Source organism: Euprymna scolopes, chromosome 17, assembly GCF_053919585.1.
Source record: "Euprymna scolopes isolate OS-2025 chromosome 17, ASM5391958v1, whole genome shotgun sequence".
NCBI classification, from domain to species: Eukaryota; Metazoa; Mollusca; class Cephalopoda; order Sepiida; family Sepiolidae; genus Euprymna; species Euprymna scolopes.
In genome coordinates, this window is record NC_136498.1 from 29,726,653 (window position 1) to 29,747,220 (window position 20,568).

A 20,568-nucleotide genomic window follows, 5' to 3' on the forward strand; every position below is an offset into this window, starting at 1 on the left:
GTTGCAGTTATAAAGAAGGACTGAAAATAAAGAAGAGAAAACTGTTTTGCATGTACGTAGTTTGCAGCCATATTAAAAGGACAAGTAGAGTGAAAAGAAAAAGAGGAATTAACTCGTGAGAAAATAGAAATAATGCAAAATAATGCATGTGTAGATAAATATAGAATCCCTGACTCAGAAACTGTTGAGGTTGCAATTGAACTTTTTGGGGTTATACTGGGTATTTTGTTTCTTTGTTTTTTTTGACAGAACTGAGTGGAAATGCTGCAATGGCTGCATTTCCCCCATAAGGATGGAAGGGATATGACACTATTGGTGTCATGAATACATGCAGCGAGGTGCATATTGCGGTGAGAGGGGGTGTTTGACCGGATGGGATAGAGTGAAGAAGTGCAGAGAAATGCAAAACCTTAGCTAGGAAAATAGGACCAACCGCCGATATGTCATTATGAGCTTGAGATGTTATATTGTCTCAAAAAGGGAGAGAGATTTGGAATTATCTACGATATTTCAAAAAAGATGGTCGTATTAGAAGTGACATTAGATGATAACGGACCACACACAGTGTTAGGCAAAGACAAACCCCTGGGGACTGCCAATAGATATCAGTGTGAACAACCACCCCCTCCCAGGAAAGGGAGAGAGAGAGGTTTTGAGTGGACAAGACGAAGGGTAAGCTCTGAAAGGAAGAAAGAAAGGGCGTTTGTAACCACTCTCTGAAGGAGAAGTGAGGAAAAGGGGTTAGGGTTAGGGTCGGATTTAGAAAAAGGAATTCTAAAAAGAGAGTAGATTCGTAGCAAACTGAACGGTTGGGCTGGTCCAGCACTCCCGACTTGGAAGCCCTCGGGGCCTTATGTTATGATGTTAACTAGACTGTGTTAATGGGAAATCTGTGACTTTACTTGTCTGGTCTTACATCGTTTGTTCACTGCTATAGTCAGTCACCTCAATTTAGACAGTAACTGTTATGAAATTAATAAATACTTTGTTATTGTTATAAACCGGAGTTCTGTTTGTTTGTGGTGAGGACTCTTCATTTTGCAGCAAGCCGCAAGGACCAGCAGAGTGATTGATGCATCCAGAGACTACACGGGATAGAAAACGATTCGGTCAAGAGGCAAAGCACCCCACCATGAAAACACAACGGGTGAAGACGATCAACAGGCCAACTTGTGACGGAATAATGTACAATCGAATGAACACCTGTCATATCGGGTGGAGTCCGACGAGGTTAAGGACACCCGGTGGTGGTTGGTGCAGTATCGGTCTCGTTATATATCTACAGCAGCTGTGCTAACAGTTATCTCATAGGATTAGCGAATCTCTCAACGGAGGCTTCCTTTCAAGGGCAATTGCCGTTTGATAGAGTATAGTATAAAGGTTTACTCTACAAAATTTTCAACTATGGTATAGCTGAAAATGTCTTTTCAATTATTAACTCTTTTTCTCTCTGATAGGTTCATAAGAGTAGTGATTGATGGGCAAAAATCAAAAGCTCACAGTATTAATGCTGACGTCCCCAAGGGGTCCATCTTGGGTGCAACTCTCTTCCTCAATGATTTCTCAAATCACATACTAAGATCATTCGTAGACATTTGTGCTGACTAACATCTATGGCAACAGTTCAAAGGTTGTAAACAACCAAGTTCTTTCTGATTCTCTCTCCTCTGATCTTGAACACGTGGTGCAATGGAGAAAGGGGTGGCTGGTTAATTTTAATGCATCTAAAACCAAACTTCTATTTTTCCATCATCAATGCTCTGCTCCTCATCTGGCATCAATTGAAATGAATGGCTCTCATCTTTGGGAGGCTCCATGTTTTGACAAGATTTTAGGTCTGACCCTTACTCCTGATTTGAAATGGAACACATACATCGAATTCGTTGCCAAGACTGTTGGAAAAAATGGTAGGATCATTCTACCACTCCGGTAGATATTTCATTGCTGATGCAATTCTCTATCTGTATAAGAACCAAGAACATTCAAGGATGGAGTACTGTTGCCACATATGGGCAGGAGATACTAAAAGCATCTTAACCTGCCTTCACGGATTTCAAAATAGACTTTGTAGCCTAGTGGGTGATGCCCTTTTCTCTTCTCTGCAACTTCTTTCCTACAGAAGAGACGTTGCAAACCTGTCTCTGCTTTATCATTATTTTCATGGCAAGTGCTTGTCTGAGCTCCAATCTATGACCCCCCCCATTTGGCCTGACTTTCACGAAAAACACTCATCTAACTAAAATCACTCAATAATTTCTCTCACTCTTTATCTGTGCTTTAATCCAAACGTAGATTCCATGAACAAAGCTTCTTTCTTAGAACTGAATGCCTGTGGAACTCTGTTCCCTTTTCCTGCTTTCTAACTGACTAGAATATGGTCATAATCAAGTCCAATGTGAACAAGTTCTTGATGAGTCGTACCCTTAAGTAATCCAATTTATCAAATTTACACTATTAAGGATTACTACATTTTCCCATTGACTACTGTACACTCATTACCTTTATCCTCGCGTGGCCTCCAGGCCTTGATAAGTATTGACTTCTTTTTTTAAAAAAAAGACACTAGAAAAAACAATAATTTTCTCCAGAAATGGATGTAATTTTTTGGAAATAAACTTAATTTTAATTTATTTCCAAATTTTAATTTATTACATAAACAGTTTAAAAAAATATTGCTACTACTACTACGTAAACAGTTTTTTTTAAATATTACTACTACTACATAAACAGCTTAAAAAATATTACTACTACTACTGCATAAACAGTTTTAAAAAAACATTACTACTGCTACTACATAAACAGTTAAAAAACTATTACTACTACTACAAAAGTTTTTAAAATATTACTACTACTACTACATAAACAGTTTTAAAAAATATTACTACTACTACATAAAGTTTTTTTTAAATATTACTACTACATAAACAGTTAAAAAATCATTACTACTACTACGCGTTTATCGTTACTTGTTCCCAAGTTCTAGGATTAAACGTTTAGGTCGTGGGCTTCTCTCCACTTGATTCATCCACTGCCAATGCTTCTGTTAACCTATATTTCAGGTCGACTGCCATGTGTTGAATGTGGTCAAACCGTTTCTGTATATATAAATATTGTTGATCGACTTTTTGCTATTTATAAGTACTATTGGTATTTGTGCTAATGCACATAATTGGATATCTAAAAAAATGTCAAATGCATTTTAAGTAGTTATTTAAGTAAAAAAGTTATTACATGATTACGTGTCGTACCGAAATTAGTAAAAACTAGCAGGCTGCCCAGCAATGTTCAGTCGTAAAATATGCTTGAATATGATATTTTGATTAATCCAGATTTCATATATTATATTGGACTCAATATACAGTAATAATTTTAAAAGTTAAAAAAAAAAAAAAAAAAAATGACTCGTGCACTGCACCAGTGCACCACTGCACCATCTACCGAGAATTGAAACCAAAACGTGTAGCTTTGACTTTAATGCCTGACATATGAATGTCATCTTTGCTACAAGGTTAAAAATTAAAACATGGACCAATAGCTACTACGTTACGCATGCATATTCACAATGCTATCGTTCAACCTTTTTTTTTTTTTTTAATTTTCCCGTGGTTTCGTCTAGTGGTCGAATTCATCTTCGGGTCGTCTTCGGTCTCCTTACGGTTCTGCTTTCAAATCAGCTTCCAACCGTCACCTGGGCTATCGGAGAAATATATTGCATTCACAACGGCGTTCCAATCAAAGAAAAGAAGTCAAAACTTAATTGGTTAACACAGAATTGATTATTGTCTTTGACTTTACAATATAATAGTTACACGCTGCCTAGTCATGCAACTTAGGGGGCTGGCAGTTTTGTTTCCTTTACCAAGCTCTCCGTTCTTCATCCACCGTCAGTCCACGGGAAAGAATCAGCGAAAAAGACGACAATTAGCTAAGTGTCTTGTTTTTATCAAAACAGTAATTCCTCCTCCCACCTTTTTGGAGTCACTCTTTCTCTCTCCAGCTTTTTATCTTTTATCGTATCAATTTGTATTCCCTTTCCTTTTTCCTCTTTTGAATTTCCTCTCTGTTTCCCTAATTTCTACTCCTTCTCTCGGCTTTTATCTATACCAATTTTTAACCCTCATTGCTTGAGGTGTTACTTATCAATAATTTAGTCACCTCCAGGTCGACCATGTCACTCCACAGGGTTTTAAAAACAACCTCTTCATTGTTAACAGATCTTTAACAGCCATTATCTCAAAACAAATTCTCGTTTGTCTTTCTCTTAAAGACCCCACCCTGGCCCTGATGTGATAAGCGACAATTATTTATCTCCATGAGTCAACATTTTCGGCTGGCGACCCTGTATTGCTTTTTCTGCCAACTCGAGAATCTCATTATCATTTATTTATTTCCCATCAAAATATTCACTATTTCTTCTCATAAACATCTGTTTTTCCTTGACCAAGTGTCAGTATGTACCCCCCCCCATGCCTCATCCTCTATTTGAAAAGCAAGATCAACTGGTGTCGCCAGGGATCTCGTCATATTAGCTCATTTGGTTAGAGCGCGGCCTCATTGCCTAAAGGTTTTGGGTTCGAATCGTGGTGTGAGATGTCTTTTTTTTTTTGATTTTTTAAATTTTAATATTGAAGCAGGGTTATTTAAGCCATTTTTCACATGTTTTTCAGATTTTTTTTTTTTTTTACTTCGCTTATTATTAGGTTTTCATTAACACCCCCCCCCCCAAAAAAAAAACATACCCGCTAGTATCGACATAAAAATAAAAATACATATGCAGCAAATCATCTTAGCATCAGTAGAGGTTGACAAAGACAAAAAAAAAAAAAAAAAAAAAAAAAAAGTATTTGCTTATATAATTGGTAAACAAACTTTTTTGGATGAGCATAATAGGTGCCTGTTTCCAGTGAAGAATACAATAGTAAAATATAAAAACGTGTGTGTGTGTGTACGCGCGCGAGGGGCCTTTCAAAAGTAATGCTTTTTTTTTTTTTTTTTTATTCCGGCTAATTTGATCAAAGTTAAGCAACAATGAACCTGGCTAGTACCATATGGGTAACCATCTGGGAAGGCTAGGTGCTGTAATGCTGTATGTATCGCACCCAGTAATAGACATTTCCAGGTTGGTGGGTGGGGTGGAATCAAGGTGGAAAGGAATGGGAAACTACCGTCTTTGTCTTCCCAAGATTACCTTAGCTCTACAATTTGAACAGCTGTGGGTGTCAAGACTGTTAAAACAGCAGGGCTGCTACATGCATGCAAAGGGATCAGATGAGATTGCATTGTTATCATAACCTAAAAGTTTCATATCTGTTGCAGATACTGACTGTGTGAGACTAAGAAAACAACCCCTGTCAGACATGCGTCAGTGAATTCCTGGCAAATGTAGAAAAATAAATTCTAGAGCACAAAAGGTTGCTTGTTTTAATAGTATTTTAATAGTATCACTCACATGTTTATAGATTTTAAAGTTAAAGTTTAAAGGACTTTAGGAGGCTTTACTTTTTGGAAACTATCTTTATATATCGCTACTATTATAAAATAAGAACTGTGTGAGGACATTCCCTATGGACTCTAAAATGGCTAGTTCAATTTTTAGGAAATTTCAAACGAAGCTACTTTATGTGCCTGGCAGTGTTCTTAGGTTAAGTATCAATCGAAATAATTTGATGAAAGAAGGAACAGACGATTTTGACCAAAGTTAACATCTTACACAACCTAACACCATAAGTGCATTTCAGAAGTTTTATTACCACACAAGCCCAAAGGCCCAACATATAAAAATCAGCAGTAGGTTTCTTTGATATGACGAGGAGGGGGAGGGGGGGGGGGTAAAAAAAAAATTATACCATGATACTTGACTTTTCATTTTTGAACATAAAATGGAGTCATTATCACCACACAAGCAGTAAAGCCAGGCATATAAAATCAACAGTAGGTCCTTTGATATGATAGGGGTGCATTCGAAATTTTTCCCCCAAAAATGGGTTTTGGGGAAAATATATAATTAAATTATTCATTCATACAAACACTGTTTCATGTTCACACAATCATCAGTGTAGGTAACAATTCCATGCTGGTCATTAGAGTCGAACCCAATCAGAAAGCCACCTTTTGCTCCATGTTTTGAGCCTCTACCAAACAATTGCCACAGGAAGAAAGGGAATTAATTTGATTGAAAATTGGATGATTTCAATTTCAAACACAAAAGTATTGAAAGTGTGGCACATTCATTGATCCTCATTTAATCCCGGGCAATGTCAGTTTTTCCTGCTAGTAAAAAACCCCTGATAAACTTACATCATTTTTGGAATGACTTATGGGTACATACAGATTTTCTTTATAATATATATAGAGGAAATTCTGAGAAGGGGGGGGGGGGGCATTGTGCTTAAAATTCTGAATTTCAGATATCTTTTGCCCTAAAACGTTTTTCAGTCATGAGCTATCACCAATCTAAAGTAAATCAAATCACACCTTTTTGTTCGGCTCAGATTTTCAAAAATTTCACAAGAATGTAATTATATAATGTCCATTGTATTTACCTTTATCATTCTAAGCTTACATACGAGGGGCGTGCAATAAGTAATGCCCCTGACCCACTTCCCATAGCAGTAGATCAACGAAACTTGGCACAGTTATTAGTCTTTCTCTAAATAGGAACCACCAAGAGTTATGCATTTCTCCCATCGTTTGATGCAGCTCTGGAGACCGGTTTTGTAGAACACCCCAGGTTGGTCCTCCAACCACATGATTTCAGAAATCAAGGCTGCATCATCTGTGAAACGCTTTCCTTTCAAAAACAACTTCATGGCTGGTAAGAAGTGAAAGTCAGAGGGTGCAAGGTCAGGAGAGTAGGGAGAATGGGGAAAGATTTCATAACCACATGACCGTGCTTCTGATCTGGCGACATGCGAGTTGTGGACCGGAGGGTTGTCCTGCAGGAGGAGGGTACTTTTGCTGATCTTGCCCCGCCTCTTGATTTCGATAACTTCCCTTAATTTCCTCAAAAGTGAAGCATAATAGGCTTTTTTTTTTTTTTTTTTTTTTTTTTTTTTTACAAAGGCATCACCACATTATCAAGGCCCAGAGGCCACTCAAGGATAAGGGTTAAAGAGTGTACAGTAGAAGTTGGTCAATATAGTAATCATTAGTAATGAAAATTTGGTAAATTTAATAACTTATATGGAACGGCTCATCAAGAACTTATTTACTTTAGACTTGAACAAAACCATATTGTAGTCAGCCGGAAAGCAGGAAAACGGAAGACAATTCCACAGGCGTGCAGTTCTAAGAAAGAAGCTTTGTTCATGGAATCTACGTTTAGGTTTAGGGACAGATAAAGAGTGGGGGAAATTATTGATAGTGTTTACAGCTAGACGAGTGTTTCTTGTGAAAGTTTGGCGAGGGGGGACCATAGATTGAAGCTCAGTTGAACACTTTCCATGAAAATAACGATACATCAGAGACAAACTCGCAACATCTCTTCTGTGAGATAGAGGTTGCAAGGAGGAGAAAAGGACATCTCCTACGAGGCTACGAAGTCTATTTTGAACTCTATCAAGGCAGGCCAAGTCCTTTCTAGCAGCTCCTGCCCAGATGTGGCAACAGTATTCCATCCTTGGACGTACCTGGCTCTTATATAGATAGAGAATAGCATCAGCAGTGAGATATCTACTGGATCGATAGAAAGATCCCACCATTTTTCCAGCGGCCTTGGCAACAGATTTGATATACGTGTTCTATTTAAGATCAGGAGTAATGGTCAAGCCCAGAAGCTTGTCAAAACTTGAGGCCTCCTGAAGACGAGAGCCATTCATTTCAATTGATGACAAATGTGGATTAGAATGTTGATGATGTAAAAAGAGAGAAGCTTGGTTTTAGATGCATTAAAAGTAACCAGCCACTCCTTTCCCCATTGTACTACGTGCTCAAGATCAGAGGAGAGAGAATCGGAGAGAACTTGGTCGTTTACTGTCTTAGATGTGGTACCATAAATGGTAGTGTCGTCAGCATAAATGTCTACAAATGATGTAAGGATATGATTTGGAAGATCATTAATGTAGATCAGGAAAAGAGTTGGGCCCAGGATGGATCCCTGAGGGACACCGGCATTAATACTGTGAGCTTCTGATTTTTGCCCCTCAACTACTACTCTTATGAACCTATCAGAAAGAAATGATTTAATAATTGAGAAGACTTTTCCAGCTATACCATAGCTAGCGATCTTATGAAGTAAACCTTTATGCCATACCCTATCAAAGGCTTTAGATATGTCAAGAGCAATTGCCCTAGAAAGATTGCCACCGTCGAGAGATTTGCTAATCCTATGCGATATAACTGTAAGGACATCTGCTGTAGATCTAGCAGAACGGAAACCATATTGAGTGTCACTAAGAAGGTTATTTTTGTTGAGATGTTTGATTACTTCTGTATTTAATACAGATTCTAGCAACTTACTCATGACGCACAGGAGACTTATTGGCCTGTACTGAGAGGGGGATGAGCGATCACCTGAATTCTTAAATACAGGGCATACTGATGAGATTTTCCAGGGAGATGGGAAACTATTCTCCTTAAGACAACGTTTAAACAGTTTTGTAAGTATGGGCGCTAGTTCAGGTTGAAGTTTTTTGAGTACTATAATTGGAATACCATCAGGTCCAGTTGCTTTACTCGAATCAAGGTTTTTGATTAGCTTCGCAACATCACGTACAGATATACGTATATCACGTAGCGTGTTTTCTGATACAAGAGGAAATATTGGGGGTTGGCGGTCTTGGTCGCAAAGGGTAGAATTAGCTGCAAAGTTCTTGACAAAGAGTTTGGCTTTGTCTGATGCTGACGAGATTACCTCAGGTCCATTGATAATAGTTGGGATGGAGCACACGCTTCTGTTCAGGATTCTGTTTGCTATTTGCCAAAACTGGTGGGAACCAAGCCGCTGCTCAGCTACTTTGGACTTAACAGATTGAGCATATAACTCTCTTGCGTTCCTTATTACTTTCTTACAATGGTTGCTGGCAGTCCTGAAAACAGCTTTAGTTTCCATACATCTATTACGTTTGAAGCAGTGGAAAAAGTGATTTCTGTGCGCAATGGCAGCAGCACATTCTGGAGAGAACCATGGCTGGCTGTTAGGTTTTTGCTGAAACTTTTTAGAGGGTATGAAATGGTCAATACCTACAATTAACCATTCAGTTAGGTCTAATACTATAGAGGACACATCCTTTTTAAACATGGAATGCAGAGGTAGATCAGATATAAATGTACGGAAGCTATCCCAGTCAGCCTTAGTGTATCGATATACTGTACGATGAAGAGGTACGTCTGGGGACTTATTACATTTCATTGTTATCTTAATTGATACAACAGAGTGGTCGGAAGATCCAAGAGGCGACAGAACAGAAACTGAACATAGTTCAGGGCAAGTTGTGAGAAAAAGGTCTAGTAGGCGCTCCTGTAATTGTGGTATCCTTTGCCAGGAAATTTGTCATCACTACTCCGTTCTGGTCCCAGAAGACTGTGAGCATGACCTTGCCAGCTGAGGGCTGCACCATTGCCTTCTTTGGAGATGGTGAGTCCAAGTGCTTCCACTGCATTGACTGAGCTTTGGTCTCTGGATCATAGTGATGGACCCAAGTTTCATCCTGTGTAATCAGTCTTGAAAAACTGACTCATCTTGACAAATTTACAAATTTATCCTCGAGCACTATGCATTCTCGCTTCTGTAATGGTGTGAGCAACCTGGGAATCCATCTGGCAGACACCTTATGCATATGGTCATGAATGAGTTTCCACAGACCCTGTACTAATCTTGACTAATAGTAATGCGCAGATCTTCCAAAATGGCAGCCTCAACTTGACAGAGATATGCCTCATCAATGGTAGAGGGAGGGCCCAGGTCTGGGAGCTGTTTCCACAGACTTCCGGCCATGTGTGAATTCATGGTGCCAGCGTTTTACAAGGTCATGGAGCATTATCACCATAAGTTTCTTTCATTTCATCAAAAGTCTCCTGTGGTGTGCATCCTTTCAAATACAAAAACTGAATCACTGCTTGACCTTCAACAGGCTCCATTTCACACCCGACTCAGTTCAAACAAACCACAATTAGTTAAGAGCTGTAATTTGCCACAACCCATAGAAATATAAATCATTGCACATGCAAAATTTCAGCTAGATCAGACAACTGGAAGTAGGTCAGGGACATTACTTATTGCACGCCCCTCGTAAAATAAAATATTTGATAAAATATCAGGTGACAGGTTTTATTTTTTGTGCTATTAATTATCTGGAAAAGTGCAGAAGACATGTGACCCAGTTACACAAACTGGACAAATACTAGGAATGTTATTAAATTTCAAAGACGAACAGACAAGAACCGGGCATTCTGGAATGTTAAGATCGCCATTAAATATTAAGTGTCCATTCAATCTGAATACTTTTATTTTTTTTATTTTTCAAACAAAGCACATTGCCACAGATATATACTACTGTAAATCCGGGAGTAAGATTTATAAGAGCATCCTAAGTGGGGAGTCATGCAAAGACGATTGTTAACATTACATTTAAGAACCTGCAGGATAGTGAGGAACTAATCTATTACAATAGAAATCCTTCCAGCTTCTAAGAAGCTGGAAAGCGATAGGGTCTGATTTTGCTTAGCAGGGGTATTTACATTGAAGAATGTTTCTTCAGTCACGTTCATCCCTAACAAGGTATATCGCCATTGGGACTTAAAGGGCTACTAATTGGGGCCATGCCTAGGAAAGATTAACAAGATATTGGTTTACATTACATTTAAACTTCTGCATATCAGTACAGTCAGGTAGCATGAAGGGAATTCTAAAGCCTAGCTGTTCAAGGGGAAAAAAAACTATTAGAGTAGAAAGTTTTGGCAATTAGGGACTTTAGTGAAGGGGTGTGATTTTGTTGCTAGGCAGATTTGTTAGGGATATGTACATCAAAGGAGCACAAGTGCAACGAGTTCAGAACACATTTCATTAAAATATTTGTTAAACAGGCAGTGATGCAACATTGCGGTGAGGAGATTGGTTGGAGTTTAGTTGACAAAGTGGAACCTATTTGAAGACTTTCGGACCCTATACAAGAGAGAGACTAGGCACCAGCCCAAATGTAGCAAGAATACTCATGCATAGACGAATGGTGGCTTTGTAGAGGTACAGGATACTCAGGTGTGAGTAGTCTTCTAGCTCGATAGAGGGAACCCACCTTTGCAGTTTTTGCAATGTCCTCAATGTGTTTGTTCCAGTTCATATTGCCATTAAGTTTGAATTTTGGCCTCTCAATATAGATATGGATATAAAATTGCCAAAAGCGAGATAAGCTTGAAATCTTGGCAACTATTTATCAGATTTTAACAAATGAGAGCTCGTTGGAAAGTTAATGACCTGAATTGCGTAGTGGGCTATATGACATTTGCCCTTGGAGGTCGCACATTAAGGGGATCATCCAGAAATTTAATATTTTTCATGTGTTATATCTACCTTCGGTTTTAATATATAAAGTAAATTTCAGTGTTTAAGGTTTATTTGATACTGAGATATATCGTACCAGATTTCCAAAAGAGGGGATATATGAGAAATATAAAGAATCAAGTCTCCCCTTGCTGCTATTTCAGATCATTTGAAACCATAGCAAGTTTTTAGTCTCCCCTCCATCAAGGACAGGTTTTGGGGAATAAAATTATTCATTTATACAAACACTGTTTCAGTTTCACACAATCATCAGTGTAGGTAACAATTCCACGTTGGTCATTAGAGTCGAACCCAATCACAAAGCCACCTTTTGCTCCATTTTCTGAGCCTCTACCAAACGATTGCCACAGGAAGAAAGGGAATTATACATACACATCTATACTAGCAGGCAGAGATGTTAAAAAAAAAAAAAAAAAAAAAAAATTAAAAAAAAAAAGAAATAGATACTCAGGGGTCAAAATTGAAAAACTTGAGACATAGTTCGACATGTGCATGCTCAAACATTTACACATTTAACTGTTTGCCAAGTTTTGATATGTGCGCGGCATAGCGAATACTGCTAGAGAGCTAAGTTTCAATTCTGACAGAACTAAAGTTTTTAGTCACTACTGTATATTCGTATAATATAACCAAGATAATTGGCTTTATAATGAAATCTGCATAAAATCAAGATATATATGCATGCGCTTAAATATATATAGATGGACAATTATTTGGAATCGTTTGCGGTATCAAAATTGGGAAAAATTCTTTTCCGATAAACTTTAATTTTGTAAAATAAACATTTTTTATAATAAAGTAGTAATAAAAAACGTAAAGCTGAAATACACCCTCCACACACACTTTAGAGAAAATATGCACATTTAATATGTAATTGGCAAAAGACTAGCAATTTGAGGAAAGAAAAAAAAACCCCCCGGTAATTGTATCGAAATTGGGGAAAAATTGGAATCGTGCCATCATGATATAAAAAGATGCCGCAGTGATATTTTGCAAGAACATTAACATCTTGGTCATTCTACAAATGAAAATACTGAAAACCTCAAATTTGAAAAATCAAACAAAACAAAATTATCTTTAAATACTTTATTGGTCATTAAATGATATTTGCCACAGTCCACAACGTTTGGTCATCTTACTACAATCGTGCAAGACAAGTAGCTAACCATCCCTCAAGAAAAAAAAAATCCCAAATGTGGGTGGATAGAAAGAAACTAAGGGGCAATGAAGGCCAATCGCTACATCTCTTCCAACTCAATCGAGAAGTCTAAACAAGGCCATTGAATATGAAGATGGTCAGAAGATGAAGAGGGTTGGATAACACGTGATATGTTGCTGCTTTTCTACAACAGCTGCCATTTTTATTTATTTCTTACAAAAATAAGCCTGTTGAAGAGGGGGTGGGGGATACGGCACTGGTTTAACAAGAGTTAAAATTTGGAATTTTAGTTGGCACTTTTGAAGTATTCTTGGCTTTTCTTTGGGTCAGGCTTCATGGTACTGCTACCTGGTTTCCAGCCAGCAGGACAAACTGGAAGAAAAAAAAAAAAAAAAAAAAAAAAAAAAAAAAGGTTTAAATGTTGAACTTTGCTAATTCTCGAACATAATTCGATCCAGGTATAAAAAAGCTTGAATCTATACAATAAACCAACACATTTCATATTTGTATACATGTTTATTGCCTTCAACACGTTTAATAAAAATTGGATCAGCCGATGAGAGAAGAGGATTCATTAATCTAACAAAAGATTACCATTTCACTTTATATAACAGAAAAAGTCTCACAGTTCAAAACTTTTCCAACTATGCCCCCCCCCCCCCGGCGCCAAACTTTCACAAGAAACACCCGTCTAGCAGAAAACACTATCACTAATTTCCCCCACTCTTTATCTGTGCCTAAACCTAAACGTAGATTCCATGAGCAAAGCTTTCTTAGAACTGCATGCCTATGGAAATGTCTTCCGTTTTCCAGCTGACTACAATATGGTTGTCAGCAAGTCTAACGTAAAACAAGTTTTTGATGAGCTGTTCCATATAAGTTAATTTACCGAATTTCCATTACTAACAATTACTATATTGTCCAATTGTTTACTGTACACTCTTTAACCCGTGGCCTCTTGGCCTCGATAAGTGGCGATGCCTATGTAAAAATAGGCTACGAAGTTGAAAGTGAAGGTAAGAATTAAATGAACATTGAGATATATCACTGATCAAAAGGAGGTGGGGTGGGGGGAAATGGCTACAATAAATGGGTGCGTGAATAACAGAATTTGATTGGCTGACTAGCAAACCCAATAGCACAGGAACATAAAAACATGAAGCAGCCGACTTTCACACAAATCCTTACACGGATGAAAGGTGGAAAATTCTGTAACACTTACTACCTAGCTCTACTTGCGTATCAAACACTAAATGCCGAAAATATTTACACATTTTCATATAGACACAATGTTAGCTCAGGTTAAGGGTCCCTTAATTTCCAAGAACTTGCATCTAAACAAAATTAGAAAGACTTTAAACAAGATTAACATACCTTCACCATGCTTGTCTGTGAATTGGAATGCTTGCACCAAACGAAGAGTTTCATCCACACATCGTCCAACAGGAAGGTCATTCAGGGTTATTTGTCTTAAAATTCCATTGCCATCAATAATATAAAGACCTCTACAAGAAAAGAAAAAAAAGTTATGTTTATGTAAGTTATCTATTATAACCGTTTTTACAAGAGGCGTTCCAAAAGTAATGCCTCCTACTTTTTCTATCCCACTCAAATCAGAGGGATTGCAAATTGCATTGTTATGACTTATGAGTTTATAACTAAAAGTTCTGCCTGTTAGAGATATTGACACTAAGATTAAAGAAGCAACCCTGTCATGGACATGCGTCAAAAGCAGAGACAAGTCATTGAATAACTGGCAAAAGTGCGTTGAGAATATGACTAGAAAAATAAATTCTGGAGCATAAGAGGTAACTCATTTTAATGGGACTATTCCTGTGTTCATGCTCTTCAACTTAGAATTAAAAACAGGCTTTACTCTTGGAACAATCCTCGTATATATCAAAATATATTGAACAGGAGAAAGAATTGCAGACATTAGAATCTCCACATGAAAGATTCTAAGACCAGATGTCCAGAAATCTGGTTAGATAGGAACTTGGCGTTTTCAGTTCTTGGTTGGAAGACAAAAGGTTTTGTGCTTTAAATGAACAAGTAGCTGATGCAGGTTCAAGTTTTATAATTTTAATCCAAATAATTTAATACCAGTTTTTACATGTTGACTTTTTCAGACTACCAGACTAGTTTATTTCTGGCCAGGTCTTCATCTTTTAAATTCAATCCTTTTACTTTCGTCTCCTGTAAACTAACCATGCTATCTCAATTCTTCTACAACTAGCTCAAGAACTCAATTCCTTCAGACATACTATCAAAGCATTGCGTGCACTCATCTCCTTAGACTGTTCAAATTTAATCTTCCTGAGGTCATCAAAACTAAGCTTGCCTCGAAGACTCATTGCACATCCATCGTATCATTCTGTTTTCTTCATGTAACAGGTCATCAAATCCTCATATTACAGGGTGTACATACACCCAACAGCCTCTTCACTGTCAAGTGTTAAGTCTCAACTGGTTTGTAACACAAGTTCCTTAAACTTATGCCATCGACCCTTAACTCTTGCAATCTTAGTATGTGCTCCAACAATATTAATGTAACAGCTTCTGTCTGAATAACCTTAGAGGCTCACCATCTAGAAGTACTTTCTCCAGATAATTTCAGTTTTATTTTTAAGGGGCCATTTCACATTTGAATTTTTCAAGCCATTTTGGACACATCTCCAGTTGTATTAGTTATTGTATTTATAGGGCAACTCTTAATATCGATGATTAAGCTTACGTAGGATAAAAATGAGTTACTATGCATTGCTGACCCCTAGGTCAACAATCTTATAAACTGGTAGATATAATCAGCTAACATACTTCCTCATTTCTGGTGTGTGCTACCAGAAGAAGTGACAAGGCAAATTGTCACGGTTTTCACTTTTATTGTTCTTTATTATTTCTATTGTGAAGCTTATTAAAAATATACAGATAAAATAAGTCTATTTGCGCTTTTAATAATAAAAAAAGTTTTATTTGAAATTTCATAAATGTTTAAAAAATTAAATTTTAAAACTAGACTTCAATAATTAAAGCATTTTAAAACAAGACCGAAAAAATTTTCAATAGTTAAAAATTCACCATAAAAAATAAAATGAAAAGTACATGCACAGGAGTAATATAGGCACAAGAGAAGAAAAGCAAAAGGAACTTATTTACCTTGTCACCACTTCCGGTAACAGACATGCTGTTAGTTAGAAAGTATGTTAGCTGATTATTACCACACCAGCAACTTCTAACACCTGTTATCAGACAAAACCCAAATGAGTCAGAGGGAAAGATGCAAGTCTTACCTGAAAGCAATTCCAGCATCTTCTTTCAAGCAGCCATATTTCCTGGAAATTTCCAGGTCTTTGTCAGCCAACAAAGGAATGTTCATTTCACCCAAACCACCTTGTTTCCTGGGAGTGTTTATCCTACACACAAAAAAAAAAAAAAAGGAAACTTTAGCACTAATAATCGAGCAGTTTATGGTTTAAGTCAATATGAGAATCATGATTAACATCCAAGGATAAAGTACATAAAATGAAATTCCATGGAGACAGGATGTATGAAAATAAACATAAGAAATCAAAATTAGATTAACACATTTGAATCTAAAGTTTTCAGAAAACTAGAATCGAACTCCAAGTTTCTACAGGATGCCCCCCCCCCCACCAACTTAATAGATGCTCTGATTAGCTATATTAAATGCATTTTGAGTAAAAATGTTGGTACTTGTACAGTTTAAGATATTCAAAAGTGAAAATATCGAAAAAGGTTTATATTGTACATCTGTTTTGGAGGAAAAGAAAAAAGATTTCATTTAATTTGATGAAATCGTTTTACAGTGAAAAAACGTTCTTATGAGAAGAGCGTGTTGAAGTCAGCCATTTTAGAATTTGTTAAACACACCATGGGGAGAACTCCATGTAAAGTGCCCACACTCCCTACATCTTTAATAGTAGCTTGATATATAAAAAAAAAAAACTTGATAAAATTAAGTGAAAATTTTTTTTTTTTTCGGAGAACTTTGTTCCATATTGGATACGTGCAATATAACCTTTAGATATTTTTATTTTTGAAGGTCTTGATTAAACTGTACAATTACCAAAATGTTTTATGCAACATAAACAAGTCGCTTCCCTTGTATTTTAATTTTCTATGGAGGTGGCCATTATGCATGTGTATCTTGTAAATTTTTAATTGGATACTTATATTGGACTTAAAGTAAAATTGCATCCAGAATACATTTTTGCTTATTCATAAACCAGTTAGCCATTATAATTTTAAACAGCAAGGTAGAATAAAGACTTTGCGACTACTAGTTTAAAAACAGATTAAATAAACCTAAATCAACTTTTAAAATTCAAACTAAATGGAACAAGAGAACAAAATTCCTGGATGTATAGGGTGACGAAAAAAAAGCCCCCCCACCCATGTACACTTTATGTGATATTCACCGATTGCTCTTATTTTATAGGACATGGCAGAATCAACGACTGAGTACACCAAGATCCCAGTGGGAGCTCGGACAAAGAATACACTGTTAAATTTTATAAAACAGGCTCGTTTAAGAAAACCCAGGACAGTTTCATGCGTCAGTTCAAATGTGAAAAGGCTCCATCCAAAAGCAGAATTCAGAACTGGGTGGACCACTTCAAGTAGTATGGGACCGTGGAGAACCTCAACGCTGCCAGAGAGAACCATCCAAGCCACTCAGGACGTCCCAAGAAGCGAACAGCCGAGCAGAGTCTACGCAGGGAAACCCAGAACCATCACAGAACTCAAGGAAGCCATCAGGGAGGAGATGAGAGCCATTATCAATTCGGTCTGTAAGAACATGATGGACAACTTCGTGCTGCGCCTCAAGAAATGCACGGAACTAAACTGAGGCCATCTAGAACATGTGCTGTAGAATGGAGAAAAAAGGCCAAAGACCCAAGTATTTTGATGTGATGTTTTGAATATAATAAACAAGTTATGACCAAAGTTTCATTCGGATAAAACACTAAGAAATGGGGCCTAATTAGAGCTGGGGCCCCGTTCTTTTTTTGGTCACACTGTATATGAAAATTAAAATATTGTACAAATTTCTATCAGACCCTAGCAATTTGGAGGAGGGAGTGGAACAATTCACACCATTTTGATTTTGGACAAAGTCTGTACCAGAAGATTTTTTTAGCTTCTTTACTAATGAAATTACATTTAATTGGAAGTCTTTAATCTGAATACAAGTCAAAACACTCCAATCATAACTAACAATTTAAGAGAAATTTACAGCCATCTTGAAGATTTTCAGGGCAATGGTTTCCAATGTCATATTCCAACTGGCATAAGAGCAAAATTATATTACATTATTTGGTATGATTAAATTTAAACCAATTTTACTTTTAGAAAAAAAAAAAAAAAAAAAAAAAAAAAAAAAAAAAAAAAAGTACTTTTTGTTGTAAATGGAACTGAATTACAAATTTAATTTCAGATTAGAATATGGCCAATACATGTACTTTGGCTTCTAAAAATCATCTATAACATTCTGCTTATTCATTCCTCTGTATGTTATGCTTTAAAAAAAAAAAAAAAAAAAAAAAAAAAAAAAAAAAAAAAAAAAAAAAAAAATACAATTTTTTTTGAAGGTTAAGTTGCTTCAAAAATGGTCAAATTCGCCTTTAGAAAAAAAATCAACTTTATCAAAAGCTAATAATTGCATATATTTCTCATTCTCTAGAATTTCTATGGATCCTGCTAGTCAATATATTTAGCTTAAGGGGCAAACCCTGAAAGGACAAGAGCTGTGGATATCAAGTAATGCCAAAATCTGTCTAAATCAAACTGGGGAAAAAAATTTGACCCAGATTGAATCTTACATGTTTGGATGTCAATGGAGAAATTAAATAAAGCTTACCATGCAAGATGAGAGAAATGACTATCTGTAGAACACGCTACGACTTCACATCCAATCTTCCTGAATTCTTCTACACGGTCACTGAAGGCGATGATTTCAGTTGGACATACAAATGTACTGGGGATAGAAGGTAAAAAACATTGAAGTTTTAAACTTGATGGATCAAGTTTATCTAGAATGAAACAGCTGGAAAAAAATGTTCAGTTCAGATTGAAAGTCATCAACCAGATCACATAAGCCACAAGAAAGTCAGAATTAGACTATCTGTAATCAACACCCAACTTCAGAGATTTTTATAACTGATGAGAGAAGCTTATATGGTTGCAAGTTTACTCGTGCATTAAGGTAGATGAATTTAAAGAAATTTGTTTTAAATTTCTAATATCTCAAATTTCAAAAATTTGAATATCTTAATCATTTTAATTTTTAATGTGCAAACACTTCAATTGTTCATTCTGTTTTTGTTTTTAGAGATGAGAACTTTTGTATATCGTCTCTGGCTGCAAGATTTAGAAAATTTCCAAAAACATCAATTCATTTCAAGCTTAGTCTTTTGGAATCATTTCCAAGACGAAGTCATATTTGGCAACAAAATTCTTATAGGTACCGTTAAAAATCTGCCAGATAAACAAGTATATTATCTGTTCTGATGCATCTCTCTTCCTGTTGGGAAAGAAATCCTTTCAGACAGGCAATTTTTAATTTAGTACCCCCCCTTTTTTGGCAGAGATGATTTTCCCCACATTAAAATCAGATCTTATGTCTGTTCTCATGGAGAGGACAAGTAAATATAAATTTACTACCATTCGACAACTAATTGGAAATTTCATGAAATTGTTACTTAACATTTTAAGATCTTAAATTTGTTTGAAATTAGGAGCGTGATGTAATCAAGTTTGGCAGGGATTGGCCAAACAGTACAGATGATGGGTTGTATATAGTTAAATTCAACCAAATATGTAGTGAAGGTAACAAAAATGCTTGACCCAGGCAAGGCTTGAAGCTACTTAAAGGAGTTAAGAACAAGACAATTAAGGCCAACGATAATCTGGAAAAGAACAATGAAGGTAGGTAGAAAACAGTTAGCAGAAAGAAAATTCAACAAGTGCATTCATTTTGATGTTTCAAAAAACTAATTTTGAAACTGGTTCTGCAAGCTTTCGTCTGAAGTGTCTTTCAGAAAGACTAACAACTAACTTGTACATGTAAACTATGAAAATATCTAGTTTTCAGAGATAATTTGCAATACAAGTGGATTCATCTACAGCATTAGACTTTTTTTTTTTTAATTTTACAGTGATCACCACTTATCAAGGCCCGGAAGCCACTCAGGGATAAGGGTTATTGCAAGTACATTACGTTAGGGAGGAGATTTGATGAAGTGTTTACTTAAGGGGGCGGTTCATTAGGAATTTGTTAACATTGGACTTGAAGACATCCAAGTTGTAGTCTGGAGGGAAGCAGGCAGATGGAACAGAGTTCCACAGGCATGCAGTTCTAAGAAAGAAGCTTTGTTCATGGAATCCGCGTTTTGATTTAGGCACAGATATAGAGTGGGGGAAATTTTTCACAGTGGATTCAGCTAGACTGGTGTTTTTCATGAAAGATTGGCGAGGGGGGGGACCAGCAATTGGAGTTCAGACGAGCATCTGCCATGGAAATAACGATAAAACAAGGACAGGCTTGCAACGTCTCTTCTGTGGGAGAGAGGTTGCAGAGTAGAGAAAAGGGCATCCCCCACTAAGCCATGAAGTCTATTTTGTACTCTGTCAAGGCAGGATAGGCTGTTTTTAGCAGCTCCTGCCCAGATATGGCAACAGTATTCCATCCTTGGACGTACTTGGCTTTTATATAGATAGAGAATTGCATCAGTAGGGAGATATCTTCTGGAGCGGTAGAAGGCTCCCACCATCTTTCCAGCGACCTTGGCAACAGACTTGATGTATGTGTTCCATTTCAGATCAGGAGTAAAGGTCAAACCCAGAAGCTTGTCAAAACATGGGGCCTCGCCCAGACGAGAGCCATCCATCA

General features: G+C 36.8%; 1 protein-coding gene across 3 annotated transcripts in view; it reads right to left on the bottom strand.

The window, feature by feature from the left end:
- Positions 1-12,568: 12,568 nt before the first annotated feature.
- LOC145296724 (peroxiredoxin 2-like) overlaps positions 12,569-20,568 on the bottom strand; it is a 41,734-nt gene continuing 33,734 nt past the window's right edge. For all 3 annotated transcript variants that reach the window (XM_080142725.1, XM_080142724.1, XM_080142726.1), the window contains 4 exons: positions 18,538-18,654; positions 15,947-16,069; positions 14,031-14,161; positions 12,569-13,028 (listed from right to left, as the gene is read on the bottom strand). In XM_080142725.1, coding sequence (XP_079998851.1) covers positions 12,943-13,028; positions 14,031-14,161; positions 15,947-16,069; positions 18,538-18,654 — 457 coding nt within the window. In that variant the 3' untranslated portion in view covers positions 12,569-12,942. The remainder of the gene's footprint in view (positions 13,029-14,030; positions 14,162-15,946; positions 16,070-18,537; positions 18,655-20,568) is intronic.